This window comes from Chlamydotis macqueenii, chromosome 2, assembly GCF_036417535.1.
Source record: "Chlamydotis macqueenii isolate bChlMac1 chromosome 2, bChlMac1.mat, whole genome shotgun sequence".
Lineage (NCBI taxonomy): Eukaryota > Metazoa > Chordata > Aves > Otidiformes > Otididae > Chlamydotis > Chlamydotis macqueenii.
In genome coordinates, this window is record NC_141557.1 from 39111491 (window position 1) to 39126615 (window position 15125).

The 15125-nt window shown below is 39.6% G+C and overlaps 1 protein-coding gene across 5 annotated transcripts in view; it reads left to right on the top strand.

Annotated features, from left to right (window-relative positions):
• Nucleotides 1-15125, top strand: part of KAT2B (lysine acetyltransferase 2B) — a 44143-nt gene that overhangs the window by 1054 nt on the left and 27964 nt on the right. For 4 of the 5 annotated variants that reach the window (XM_086742661.1, XM_086742660.1, XM_086742658.1 and 1 more), the window contains exons 2-5: nucleotides 7437-7563; nucleotides 11785-11930; nucleotides 12436-12525; nucleotides 14264-14445. In XM_086742661.1, coding sequence (XP_086598787.1) covers nucleotides 7437-7563; nucleotides 11785-11930; nucleotides 12436-12525; nucleotides 14264-14445 — 545 coding nt within the window. Of the gene's footprint in view, nucleotides 1-6130; nucleotides 6244-7436; nucleotides 7564-11784; nucleotides 11931-12435; nucleotides 12526-14263; nucleotides 14446-15125 lie in introns of those variants that run through there. The other variant, XM_086742662.1, reaches the window with a different exon arrangement.

Sequence of the window (15125 nt, forward strand, 5' to 3'; positions counted from 1 at the left end):
AGGGCGGGTCCTGGATGCACAGCGGGGCTGACACGTTCAGATTGGCGCTGCTGATGTCAAATCCGATCGTAATGCTTTGGCGTGGAAAACAGCTGTTTGTGAGGAGCGTGCATCTTATTTTCTCTGTTCCTTTGCTTTGGAAGCCTCAAAAGGGCAAATTTCACTTAACAAAGGCCAAACTAAATGCTAACGTACGTGAGGAAGCATCAAGGTGTGTCTTTGTAATCCTGCCTGGTGGCGTGAGGAGCTTTGGCTGCATGCTGAAGGCACGGCGCAGTGCCGTTGTGTGAGGGCAAGTGAAGGAAGCCACGGACATTTAAATTTCTAAGCTGTTTCCAAATACGCGGGCACCTCCACTAAAGCTTTGGTGCACGCATGGGACATTGCAAGATTACACCAGTGTCAGTAAGTTAAAAGAGCAGCTGGCGTTCTTGAAACTCATGGCCCTCACTGCGGGCTGGGTGGCATGCTTTGAGGCTTTCCCAGTGTTTTAATGTTATCAAGACTTGCTGTTAAGTGAAGCTGGTTGTGGAGTGGGTAAGATTTTCATGGGCTGTTGGGAGTGCAGGTGTGAATTGCTTTTTTCTGCCCCGGTCAGTTCTTTTTTCTGCCCCTGATGTACCTCCAGGTGACGTTTGTGAGGACAAAAGCCTTCTGTTGCTTTACCCCACAGAGGTAGCTAAGCTATTGCTTTTTTCTGGGAGCTCACCAGCCCCATGCATTGACTGCTACAGGTGCTTTGTTGGAAGGGAGACGAGTGCCGTTTGGGAGGGGAGGAGGACACACTGCGGCCCGCCGCCAGCCCTTCTTTCCCTCTTGCAGGGCTCTGGCAGCGGGGTACAGCGCGGTGACACCTGGTACTGCTGGTGCTCTGCTAGGGTGTCCTTGCTGGCCCTCTTCTGTGAGAAGTCCTGGGTCTGTGGCTGTTGGTGCTCCGGTGACGGATGGAGTGGGGCCCATGGCCGAGGGCACCCCAGGGCCTCTTCCTCCTGCGGGATCTCAGCACAGCCACAGCACTCAATGCTGCTCTGTGTTCAGATTGAAATGCAGAGCCCACCTTTGCTGTTTCAGTTCTCTTCATTGATTCAGTGGCAGGCAGCTTGCTTTCAGGTCTCAAGACAGAAGCAAGTAGGCAGACGGGAAGCTCCTTGTAAACTGATCCTGGGGGATAAAGGAGGAAGGATGGAGCAGAGAGGAAGAATGTTTTATTTTTCTTCCTGAACACCTGGCAGGTGCTCCAAAATGACACTGCTTGGCTTGTAACATTAGTGGTTTGCAAGAAACTGTAGCAGTGCAGAGTGTAGCTCTGAACTTTTTCTCACTTTGGCTTGCAACTCCTCTTCCATTTATTTTGCATTTCTGTGTGAGTGCGAAAGAGTGAGAGAGGGCAAACACTCGCACCATCTCTGAAGGGGACATCTGTGTTCGTTTAGGTCGTGGCCATATGTGAATCTTGTGTAAATTTACACACGGCTGTACAAGTTGGAGTGCAGAAAATATGCAGTGGCATCCTTAGCATCAATCACCTTCGCCCACGTAAAATTCATGTCAAAATTCAGCACGCAGAATTTATTAGGAACTTAACGTCAGAGATGCTGGGAGTAGCAGAGGCTAGGGATGAAAAGCAGCAATGCAAGATGATGGAGAGGTCGGTGGCCACGTAGAGGGTGAGTCTCACTGGTGACAGCAGAAATGCCGAGCGGAAAAGGGTGGAAGGTGCTGCTCTGGGGCAGGGTGCTCAGTCCCCAGGAGGGACCTCCTGGTCCTTCTTCAGTGATCCCTTTGCTTCACGGGAAATGCAGACGACGACTGCTGGCAAAGACATCTTCAGCGTGCATGTGTTCTGAGCAGAATGAGAGTGAAGTGTGGGAAGCTGGTGCCCAAGCTAGAGAAATGTGGGGTTTGTTTCTTTTTCCTAGGAAAGAATCGAGATGGAAGAGTTGTAGCTGTTGAGCTCCTCTGCTTGACTTGTTCCCCTCTGAGAAAAGGTTGGGGTGGAAGGGAGAGAACAGGCTCCTCTCTGTAAAAAAACCTTCTTAAATGCCCAAGTTTGTGTGTGTAGGAGGGGAAGAAAGCACGTTCTGAACAATGAGATATATATTAGAAGTTGGCACAGTTTTCACAACTTCTGGAAGTGCACAGTAGTGCTGTATGCTGCGCAGGGTTTTGTATTTGGCACTTGCTATATCTCTGCACGTATGAATGGCTGCATACAACATTTTGGTTTTGTCCAGTGTGAAACTGAGCATTAGGCATGCGAGCTTGCAGCACTTTTATATAAAAGCAGCACTGTGTGACTTATGCACATAAATATATTTAATGAAGATGGAGGAAGAACTCTCCTTGGCTTTTTTTTTTTTCCCGTATTGGTTTGCAGCATGTGAAAATACAACTCACTGGGAGTTTTCTTATAAACAAGTTGAAATACGTGCTATTTTAGTACACTATGTTTTCTGTAAAATCGGTTATTTCTCATTATATCTGCCTTACAGCAATGCCTGAATGCTTATAAATATAGTTACAGCCCAGTAGCCTGAGGCATTTGCAGAAGTAGCAGGGAATATGGCCTCCTTGAAGAAAGACCTTGTGCTTTAGATAAACAAAATGGACAGAGAGTGAGGCAGATTATGATGAGATGACTTGGCCAAGGCCCCATGGCAGGTGAGCCAGTGGCAGAGGTTGAAGTAAAATCTGGGTCTCGGGCTCTAGACCAGCTGCTGACCCTTGGTAGAGGAACTTCTCCCCACTTTTCATGCCTGAGTGACCTCTATGGAATTTTCCTATTCCTACACGTAAAAAAGAGTTTATAGGGTAAATATGTACCACCATTTCGGTAATAAAAAACATTTTTCTCCTGACTTCTATAAAACAGATTAAGATGAAGTTGTTTTGTGCAGAAGTGTAAAGGAGACATACAAGTCATCTAAAGCTTTCTTACGATCATCTGCGTAGTGGGGTGAATCTCTTTTACAGTGCCTTACAGGCCCAATTAGAGCATCTTCCTTTAAATTAAATAGGAAATCTACCATTAACATTACAAGGTGGGAATTGGGCCCCTATTATTAATAAAAGCTTTATATGGTAGCCTACATCTATTCTGTAAGTGAAACTGGAAAATACAGGGGAAAAAATACCTGGAATGATCAATAAATGAAGAATATGTCCTTAGAGCTGAGCATTGAACTGATTTTTTTTTTTTTATTGTTAAAGAAAAATGGGTCAGCTAATTTCCTGAGACGTATGAGTAGCTCTCCAAGCAGTGTCTAACTGTCTAATCAATGGGTAGTGGACATTTGAGTAGGAAAAATATGTATTTTACATTCGTCAACGTATTTGTTATCATTTTGTGTGATGTTCTTTGTTAAAAGCATCAATTTGAGATTATTGCTTGCAGGAAAAAAAATACTTCTAGGGTATTTTACACGGTGTTTGTGTTGGGAAGAATATTTTTTTTTTTCCTAGAGTAAATACACTTGCTGGAAATAGAAAGATCTGTAATGTTGTATATATATAATCTGTTGAGTCTGCTTTGCATTTCGGTTACCAGGCAGGGCAACCTGTAGGATTTTGAGCTGGAAAGAGAGCCCAGCACAGCAGCCATTTTGAATCTGGTTTAAGACTATTGGGATTTTTTACTTTGTGATTAAGTTAGCTTGCGTCTTGCACCTTCCTATGGTCATTTCAGTATACGAAGAGGGGAAGAATGTTTCAGTCTGTAAGTTACAGTAACATTCTTCATTTGTTCATTATTACTTGACACCTGAAAGCCACTTAAAAGGAACAGAGATGTGCAGTGTTGTAACTTTCAGGTGCTTCCTTTTGAAATAAAAAGACTAAAAACACGTGTTAAAATTTGCTATATTTTTCCGCTGTCCATTTTTGACCTGCTATCAATATATTCAGGATTTTAAAGGAAATAGCAACGTTAGTTTGTTCAGAGTTGCAGCTTTCACTGCTCTGAGCTATCAGACAGTTTGACTGCCCACATTGTAACACTTCATCTAACACGGAAGAGGTCCAAAAAATGATTGAAATTATATTGTACAGTGCAAAATGTACATGATTTCTGCACTATTTTTTTTTTCTAAGGGGGGAGGGTAGGCAACAGTGTGTAATTGTTGTGTTTTATCATACTGCACTTACCCAATTTTGTTAAAAACTGCCAATGAAGATGCAGTGTTTGTGATGCCCAGGCCTACAAAGATGACAGGCATCACTTTGCAGGCCTCAGTATGGCAGAAGTCCCCAGCTTTCTCCAGTGGCTTTATCAAAACTCTGCAGATGTCCCAGAAAACAAGGCTCCAAGGACTGGATGTACTCGTTCAAATGCTTCCTTTCCTTCCTCTCCTCAAAACTGTTCTGATCGTGAATTAAGTTTTTGCGGAGGTGAAGTCATACTGTATTTTCTAATGAAAAGCGGATGAGTGACATTAAAAAAAAAAAAAGAAAGAAAGAAAGGAAAAAGCTGAAGATAGTCAAAGAAAGGATTGAATGAACAGAATGCTGTGGAACGCTTAAAACAGCTCAGCAATTTAAGCCACTGAGGAATGCACATTGCGTATTCACTGCAAAATACTTGCACTGTCAGCATCTACAATGAAAGCTTAGTTTTAAAGAGGACCTTTTCGGGCTGTGTTTCTCTTTGGTTAACAGAACGTTTACGCTGATTCTGGTGTTTTATAGAGAGATTAAAAAAAAAAACAAACCAACCCAAAACACCCAGGTAGTTGTTTGAGAAAGGTCTCTGGAATAATTTGAACAATACAAATTAACGTCTGCTTCAAAAAGATCTGGCGAGGAAATACTACCGAGGGCAGAAAAAAACCTGCCATTGAACACGCTGTTTTTATCCTTCTGTGGGTGGGTTGATATTTATTTTTGGCAGTTTAACTGAGCAGTTATCATGATTCGTACATCTGTTTGTTTGCATCTTTGCTGTTAATTATTGTGTGACACTAAAGTTTGCGTAGTTACTCACTGTTTATAGCTTTTAGGCTTGATAGTAAACATTGTGTGGTGAGCTTCTGTGAAACACTGCTTCCACTTGGAGAAAAAAATTCTCCAAAAGCTTGTGCCTAGTTTGAGGGGGGGTTTTTGGACATGTTTCATTGTGGTATGATTTAAGGCAATTAACAATAAGCATGATATTATGTCAGTAATCTACAATGTTGAACATTTTTCTGGACAGCTGCATGGGGAGGATCAAATCTTACTTCCCTGAAATAATGTTCCATCAATTTTTGTTTGAGAATTTCTTTATTATTATCTATAGATTTTTCTTTGGCAATAATCTCATTTTCTGACAGATTTTTCTGTGACAGCTTCTCTATCTTTGTCTCAACTGCAAAAACTTTTGTGGCAGTGTTGCCTCTCCCACAGACTGAATGTGGATAGCTTACTTGGCATCACTTTTGTCTAGCTGGAGATGCTAGTTGAAAGTGTGGTTTCACATTATCTCACAGATGTCCGAAGTTCCCACACCAGTGCAATCCTTGGTTTGCAGGTGTCACTGGTCTCTCTTTCCAGTCATTAAACTTGAAGAGATCCTGTTGGTCTGGGTGATGAGCAAAAGTAAAACTGGCTCAATGCCTGTGAAACTGTAAGAGATGGTTTCTGCTGTAAAATAACACCGGGCCTTCTTCACTTCTCTGCCAGTTATATTACTCATAGAAAACATGATAGAAAAATAACATAAAATTCACCATAAATCCATCCAGATTGCATTTTATGAGACTTGCGGGGAAAAAAAAAAAGTTTTAATCTTCCCCACACTTCATACTGAAACCTCCCTGATGCCACATTGTAAGTACATGGGGTGGCAGGCAGTCTGCACCCACGCAGTAAGTTTGGAGAGCCAGAGGGTTCAGGCCACGCAGGTTGCATGCTTTCCAAGGGAAGTAGCTGGAAGTGGTTTTGCTGGGTGCTTGCAGGTGGATTTCTGAGTCATCCTGGTGGCTCTGGCTGTTGAAAATGCCACTTGTACCTGCCATACCACCCTGGACGCAGGCAGACACCATAGGGCCTGGGGCCAGGAGCCCAGCCGGATAAAGACTTAAGCGTCAGAAATTGTAAAAATATCACGTGGTGCTTAGCAAACCGCAGGCAGTGGTTTTCTTGGTGCTAAGGTTGCTGAATATTGAAATTGGTCTGGAAGAACAATTTACCATCCATCTACAAAGCTGTCAATCTCAGGAGCTGTCAAGCTGTGGTCCTTTCTGCTCCTCCTGGTTGCTTCTTCCTTAGGTGAGATGGGATTTGGAAACATAAAAGGAAAATGAAATAGGTTCCTGGAATAGATTGCATTAAATATATTCAGAATCGGTTTTGAAAAATGACGCATTAGTGCTGGATATATTAACATCATAATTTTTCCTACTAGGGTTCTTTCAGTGGTAAATATTATGCAGCAGTTGGCATATTGTCCTCACTGAGGTCTTGGCACTGCAAATTCATGTGTATCTTGTTACAGCCCAGTGCACAGGTTTCTCTGAACAGTAGAAAAACATGCTTTTCTTCCGATTAGATCTTCATATAGGGATATGAATGCTGTCAGAAGAACTTTGCCATCAAAATAACTAAGATCTTTTGTAGATGCAGAAGAAAATCCCCTCCTTTAAAGCTGCTTTTTGGATAACTAGGATCGGGACTTCGGACTTCTGAATGCTCTGAAATGCAGTTACCCAACTCCCAACCTCTCCCTTTATGGTCCCCCCTTTTAGCTGCAGTCTGTCAGTGGTGTTGAGCATAAATAAACTTTCCAGGGTCAGCAGCAGGTTTCATCAGTCACATCACTCATCTTTGGCATACATTGCTTTTGTGGCCAAGCCTTGCTTTAGACAGCTTTTTCCAGCAGTGTAGTTATTGTTTGCTTATTGCAGTATTTAGTTACCACCTCCTGGGTTGTCCTGGGCGTCTTTTTAGTTGCGTGATTCCTTGCTGCCAGTATAGCCGATCAGGCAGTGATAAAGGTCTTGCCTGTTAGATAACCTGTTTGTGTTTAAATCATTACGGCTGTCTCAGGGCAGGGTCTATACATGTTGATGTACCAGTAAATGTTTGAATACTACTTTCATGTAGGAGCTAGAGTGGGGGCTTCCCATAAAGGAATTAGCCAGAGTTTGTGTATGTGTTTTTCTGAGCACAGTTTGCTTACCAGAACCATGTTAATCTCTCTATTTGGGGTGCTATTCTATTTCTGATTATTTCTAGAAAATGAAGTCTAGCTGTGTGGTAGATTAAAAAAAAAAAAAAAACAACACCAAACAAAGCAACAACAACAACAAAACACTCCAAAAATCCCCCACAAAACATCAAAACAAAACAAAAAAAGAGTTGTAATTAGTACTGTTACTTTTTATTGCTTTTGAAATAACAGTTTCAGCAAGTTCCTGTTTTTCTGCGCTGTTGATCCACACCCCTTTTGCTTTTGATTTCAGGCTGAGGAATCCTGCAAGTGCAATGGCTGGAAGAACCCCAACCCGCCTCCCACGCCCCCCCGGGCAGAGCTGCAGCAGGCGGTGGTCAGCCTGGCTGAAGGATGCCGCAGCTGCGGCCACGCACTGGGTAAGCTGTGGCCCGCGGGCTGCTTGTACCCAGGAGTCCCCGCTCCTGCGAGACGGATGGCAAGATGCCATGCCAAGACCTAGAAATGGAGGTTGCCATCGGACATAAATGTCAATTAACTTAGATTAATATATGTCAGAAATACCCTAGAACCAATTTTGAGGAAATTGAACCAAGGTACAACTCCTAACAACCCAAACAACTCTTAAGTTGTTAAAATGCAAAAGCGCTGTTAAGCTACCCATAGCAATTTTAATACTTTGTGTAGCGTATGCATTAACCTCACATTGTTTTATCTGTCAGCTGCCTAGTTACAACGTGAGCGACTCTCTCCTGTAGGCTGTATTACGTTTTCTTACTATAGGATAAACTATAAAATACTCTGTAACGATGCTAAAGCAGGTGCTGTTAACTACAGAGAGAACTGTGCCTTTCCCATGTGACAGCAAATAATTTTGGGGTTGTACATCTTAGCGTTGTCTAAGTTATTGTGCCGACAGCTTGCATATCTTTGAAACAACTGTTCAAAATCCACTGTTAAATACTCTTGTGGGGCTTTGATTTTTTTTCCCCCAACTAATAATAAATAATGATTTGTTACCCACATAGCCTGAAAAAGAGTGGTGAATCGCTGTATTATTTTTCTAAGAATTTGTGCTTATTCAAAATAAAAGCTGATGACTTTTTCTGTATACATTAGCAAATATTGAATTAAAATTGAGGTAAAATAAAATTCAGAACTTATTGAAAAGAATATTTAATTTTTGTTTATGTTCAAAATTTAGGACACTGAAATAAGAGAAAGGAAATCTAAAATTTTCACAATGGATTTTTTTTGTTTTATTTTACTTTTGAAAATAATATTGTATTTTTTTGTGGAATACCTTTTTAAACTGGGATTTATTTCTATTTCTGCTCCCTTTTCTTTTTGTGCTCTCATTACATTTGATCCATTTCTGGGCTTTTTAGCAGATTTCTTTCCTTTCCTGATATCCCAAATCTCTGGGTTTGCTTGCAGGTGAAGATTGAAAAAATGCATAGTATCACAGAAAGTTCAGTCGCTTTAGCCAAGTTTCAGCCTTTCATGGCGCAGCTTCTCTGCACAACTTCTCTGTGCTGCTTTTGGGTAGCTTGTGTTACTCGTCCCTTTCATTCCTGATTTTTGTTTTTGTTTCTTCTTCTTCTTCTTTTTATTTTTTTTTAATTTTTTTTTTTTTTAAATCTCGTGAGATGTTGTGTATGTCAGTTCCCTGTTCTTCAGCAGAATTTGTGGATGGCTGTGTATTTTGTAGCAAAACTCAGCTCTTCTAAAGGCTGAGATTGTTTTTCGTCTATTAAGAAACCAGGGGAAACCAGGAAACCAGTACTGCAAAACCAGTATCCGTGAAATTGTACCTTATGGAACAAACTGTATTTTTATTTATTGCTGTTTTTAGAAAAGGTAAAAATTTCTTATTCTGCTTGCTGCAGCTAATGAGGATTATGTTTCATTTGAAAAAACTGAAATGAGTTGCTGCCTGCTTCCTCATGCTACTCGCAAAAATATGTCTTTCAGTAGTGTTTTCCAAGATAATTTTCCTATTCATCTCCTCCAAATTACTGCTGAATTCCTTTAAAACCAGACTGACCACAAGGTGTGCAGGCTTCAGATTATCATCTCTGCTGCATTTTCTCTTCCTTGGAAAACCATTGAAATAGCAGTGTAGAAATTCCTGGACTAGTTAAAGCCATACCTCATGTAAAATGTAGGATGTTCGGGGTTTTTTGCCTTTTTGTAATTTACTATTTTCTTTCAAAGGTAATCCAAGGCATCAGTCTTGAGTCACTTTTAGAACTAGTTAATTAGTGTGTTAGTACACTATATACACACTCAGTCTTTTTGTTTCCCAGCACTGTGTTCAGCTCCTGCTATGCAACTTTGTGTAGCGTATTTGGGTATTTTTTGGTTTGCCTGTTGTATGTACATTACTACTCTTTTTATGTACACACTGATTTTGAGATAGACTGGGGACACATTCCTCACTAGTCTATTTTCTCACTGCTCCTAATTTGTACACTCAAGTACTTGCTTATTGAAGTAGTACAGCTAAAATAATTGACTTGTAATTTTTCAGGTCTTCATATCATTGCATTGACCTTGCTCTTTCTGCTTGCTTTCTCCTTCTGCAAGCTGTAGCAACCTACAGATTTTTTTTTTAATTTTTATTTTTTTATTATTCTTTTTCAAACATAACAGCAGCTGAAGGAGGGTTGTACCAGTTGGGCAATGCAGGTGGATGGGACTGTGTAACTCTAGTCAACAGTAATGCAGTATTTGATGTTGGTGTACTAAAGCTTTGATTTTAGTAAAGGGTTTACTAATGGCCACAAGAATTTGGGACTGGGCTGTGAACATCTGAAGAAAGCTAGTTTCTTGGGCTGATATACAGACATTGGTGACTGTACTAAATGGATACCAGAAGTAAACATATGCTGGTAATAAATTTCTGATACTTTTACATTCACCATACGGGTAATAATTTTCTAGTTTAAAAAAAGTATAAATATGGCCACAAAGTAGTCAAGGTAACTTACAATATTGTTATGTAAACTGTGTGGAAATGGCTTCTTATGCGGATGCTTTATTCATTTGTTAGTTGAGTGCAAGATTTCTTTAGTGTGTTATCAATTGCTAATGCAATGCTCATCTCAGAGGGAATTTATTACTTTTACAAGATCAGAACTGACAGCTGGGAACATTAAACCTTCATATCTGTCTCAAGGACAGAAATGAAAAGATTTTATTCTGCCCAGAATGCTGAATATTTGTCCTTAAAGAAAGCCCATGATGGTCATCCCCCTTTCAGTTCTGAGCCTGTGCTCAGAACTTAAGACACTTATGTTATAAATGTTCATTTAAGTGGAAACGATTGCTGACATTTTTTTTTTTTTATATTCTGATGCATGGTGTCCTTTTTACTTTAAGCTGCACAAATTTATTGTATTTAAATGTTTGGCAGCTGTCATACCAAAGTTTGCAAAACAAACCATCTTTGGTGGGTGGCCAATCAATATGGTCATTTTCAAGTCGAGTGTTATTTCTCCCCAGTTCCTCCCCTGCTAAGGCATCAGATTTATGTTGAAAATTTCTTACCAGTCCTAATCACATTGGCATGTCTAAGACAATATAATAATTATCTAAGAAGTAAATATTGATAAGAATTATTAAAATATATAAAAACTAATATGACCCACTTTAAAAATATTTTTCTGCTTCTTTTAAAGAGTATTTTCTTGTCCTTTCAGAGGAAAGGATATGCATGCCATGTACATTGGCCAGAAATCAGCAAAGATCACTGCTTTTTGTAATGCAAATATCTTCTTTCTGGGAATTGACTTTTGGTTTTAAATTGCCTTCCCTCTTCCTGGGGCCAGTTGTTCAAATCAGCTTGAAATGAATGTCCTGTTTCACGCGTACAAACTTCAAGCATTTAAAAATTACAAATGTGCAACTGTATTTATCTTTGGAGACTAAAAAAGGGAATTTGTCACTTGGAAATTATGATACCTTGAAAGATGCTTTTTTTGTAAACTTCTGAACAAATGAGCATGTACCATCTCCAAAAGCTTTGTTACTGTAGTGTGCACAAAGCATAGTTTGGATTTACATGATATGAAAGTAAGAGACTTAGCCAATAATGTCCAGTTTAAAACAAAAAGGCTATTTATGGAGCTGACTTTTTTTTAATCTTCGCAGAATAGTGTGCTACTTGCATTGATACCTGGCTTACCTAATTTATGGGAATTACGGATTTGTTTTCTTCAGTCAAGAAACTTTGAAAAGCATACAATATATGTATTTATTTATACAATGCAACATATTAATATATACAGGACTTGTGGGATTTTAAGTGTTTTAAGTGTTAAGAGACGCTGTGATTCCAACCAGCCGTAGTTCTTCTGCTGTGAGAATCACCACCACTGGACTATCTTTGCAAGCTGCTCTGATGTGACATATATTTCAGTTGATGGCTGGACTTGATGATCCTAGAGGTCTTTTCCAACCTTAAGAATTCCATGATTCTATTATTCTTTACCTCTGATAAGACATTCTGTTTAAATAGTTTATTACAAGATCAGTGCCTTTTCCATTAGGGCTTAGTTTGAGATATTCTGGGGAATACTTGTGCTATTGGTTCTCTCAGTAGGCTTTTTACAAGTTTGTATTTTTATTTTGTTTAGCTGCTCATGTTTCTCACCTGGAGAATGTGTCTGAGGAAGAAATGAATAGGCTGCTGGGGATTGTATTGGATGTGGAGTATCTGTTCACCTGTGTCCACAAAGAAGAAGATGCAGACACCAAACAAGTTTATTTCTACCTGTTCAAAGTAAGCTGAACTTGTGTAGTGTCTTCTCAGGTTTTTCACTCTCTCACACATAAGCCAATTTCACTGCCCCTCATGCATGTATTGACTGTATCTGGTGAGACTTTTTTTCTCTGGCGTGATGCTCTTGTGGCTAGACATTGTGGTACGTGCAATGCATCATATCTTACTCCAAAAGTCCTCCAGATGATTCAGGAGCTGACCCTGAGTCCCATCTATAAACTGCGCGCTCTGCAAGCCTTTCCCTTTTCACTTATGCATCGGGAAAAGCCAGTTGACATGAATGTGAACTTAGCTGCCTACATTTGCTCAGAGAAGCCTCTCATATGCATTTCAAAGAAGATGAATTCACAGTGAAGTTCAGTAGCTATACATTTAGATAACGAAACAAACAGATGTATAGCCAGGAGATTTTCAACACTGCTTACAGTGTGTTGTGCACTCGTGACTCCCATTGACTTTAGGTATGCCAATATGCTAATTTTAGAAAATTGTGTATTTTTAACAGCTTTTGAGGAAGTGCATTTTACAGATGGGAAAACCTGTTGTAGAAGGATCTTTGGAAAGTCCCCCGTTTGAGAAACCTAGCATTGAACAGGTAAACAGTCAAAATGTGAATTTAGTTGGTGTGGAGTTTTTTTGATTTGGTGGAAGTTTTGGGGTTTTGTTTGTTTGTTTTGGATTTGTTTTTTTTTCTTTTTTCTTCTTTTTGAAACATAGACACTGGCATTTTAGGGAATTTGCAGATGTTTCTATGTATTACTCAGGACAAAGTAGGGGACTGTAGGAGACCTCTGCTGCTGCTTCTCCTTTAGTGTTGGTACAATAGTTACATTATTTGACTTCTCTCATCATTCATCTAATGCCTTAATGAAGCTTGACTTTTTGTGATTTTAAAGAATGAATTTAAAATACTACTTTTATGTGTGGCAGTTCAACTCTTTCTTTGTTTGAAGTGATGAAAAATGCTGTTGAAGTTTTGAAATCCAATATTAAAATGACACTCGTCTTCTGTAAATCAATGAAAATGTTACAGTCCGATTCAGTGAGATCATAGCCTTCTCTCTCACAACATTTCATAACAAACCCAGAGCCGAAACCAAAGAATAACTGAGGCTTTTGTAATTCTCAATGGATAAAGAACATATGGCAAATTCAGATTTTGGTTAAGCAAGCTCGTGAGAATGCATTTTTGGCACACAAGTTGGCCCATTGGCTCCAGTGACACTGTGCAGAGGCTCACATACCTCGCTGAAGCAGGAGCTCAATGTTTTCCCATCAGTAGATGAATGGATGCTCTATTGTTAAACAGGCTATTGTAAATGTGGGGACTGTTATGCGTAGTAATTATTTCCTTGCAACTCTCACTTCTTATAATTTAGGAAAATAAAAACACTTCACTGCTGAATGTCTGAGAAGTCTTCCCCTTAAACTCTCCTTTAGTTTGAGTATAAACAAAGAATAAGCGAATGTAGTCCCCATACACTCCTGCTCCTTAAGATATACTATTAAAAAGGTTTTGTACAATATCTTTTTTTTTGTCATATTCTTCATACTGTTCAATTTGTTTAAGAAAGTAAAGTGTAGAGATGAAAGGGTAATTCTTTTTGCAGTTTATTTTGAAATAATTTTCCCTTAAAACAGAGGAATATTTTCAACTCTGTTTTTGTCAGTTCAGCAACTCAGTCACACAAAATTATTTGCTAAGCAGCACTGTTATAATTGATTTATAGTATCTATGTATTGCAGCACTTTAAGTCCCACATTTTAACTAACGGCAGTAGTTTTTTTAAAAGTAAACAATATACAAAGTGCAATGAGGGCGCATACTTGTGAAATACTGGCACGTCTTGGAGAAATAACATGATGTGTTGACGCAAACCTAACTGGAAGTCCTAGGATACCATTGCAAAGTAGCTGCTTTACAGGTGATGCTTGATTTATAGAGGAAATAAATGATGCGGCATGGTTATCAGCAAAATTGTGCATATGCGAGCATATAGAAGAAAGCCTACTGGGTAACTTTCTCTGTTCCCTGAAAAGTTTTTTTACTTTGAGAAGCAAAGAAAAATAAAGAATTTTCCTTCTCTCCCTTCAAGTCAGCTGCTGGAGGTGGATAGAATAAAAACATCTGGATGTACCTGCTGCCCTGTTCAGGGGAACCAGCTTGTGGCAGCTACACGATAGCTGAGAAAGGAGTCCATGGTCTTTGGTATTTGTTTTCTTTCCCATGTAATTCAAGTTCAGGGTTAATAAGCATAAAGTGAAGAATGTTCAAGGACACTCCTACAAAAATTATGGCTAAATAATTAAACATCGTTTTCTTCTGTTTTAAGGGTGTAAATAATTTTGTGCAGTACAAATTTAGCCACTTACCTTCGAAGGAAAGGCAAACGATAGTGGAACTGGCTAAAATGTTTCTGAACCGCATTAACTACTGGCACCTGGAGACACCCTCTCAGCGAAGACTACGATCACCCAATGATGATATTGCGGGCTATAAAGTGAATTATACCAGGTAACGCTGCTTTTCCTTGTTACAAGTCTTGCTTACAAATATGGCATGTGCACACTTCAGGAATACACGAGTACTTGTCTGCCATAGGTGCATTTTTGCAGTCATGGAGTTTACACGAAAACTATTTTAGTCAGACTGTATCAGAGTTTCACACACATCTTTGTGTTTTGAGAGGTGTGCTTTATCAGCCCAGAACAGGGAGTAGAGGTTGCAAACATCTGTATCTAACAATGCTTTTGCACGTCCTGTGTTTGCAAAGTTGCTCTCAGTCTTCTTAAGATATGAGGCTCGTGTAAGGTCCTTATTTCGTGTACTGAAAATTCAGGCAAGTTGTTATTCAACTTTAAAAAGAAAGAAGATAACGTTAAGCATTGCAAGGCATCACAGTCTGAAACCATATCATGGAAGATTTGAAAAACCAAAATAATTCTGTAAGTGCTTGAATGCTAAGTGGTGAATAGGTACTATTGAGTTCCTTAAAATGATAGTTCTTGTTATGACCTTTTAGTAGGTTGTCATAATTCAAAGGAATAACTTAGTCACTGGGGGAAGAAGAGCTAGGATAAAAATCTGGGTCTCTCTTAATTTGACTTTTCTCATAACAGCAGCACAATGTCTTTTTCAGTTAGTGCAGGGACAGCAGTTAAGGTTCCTGCAGCTGAGATGCGGTCCATGAGTGC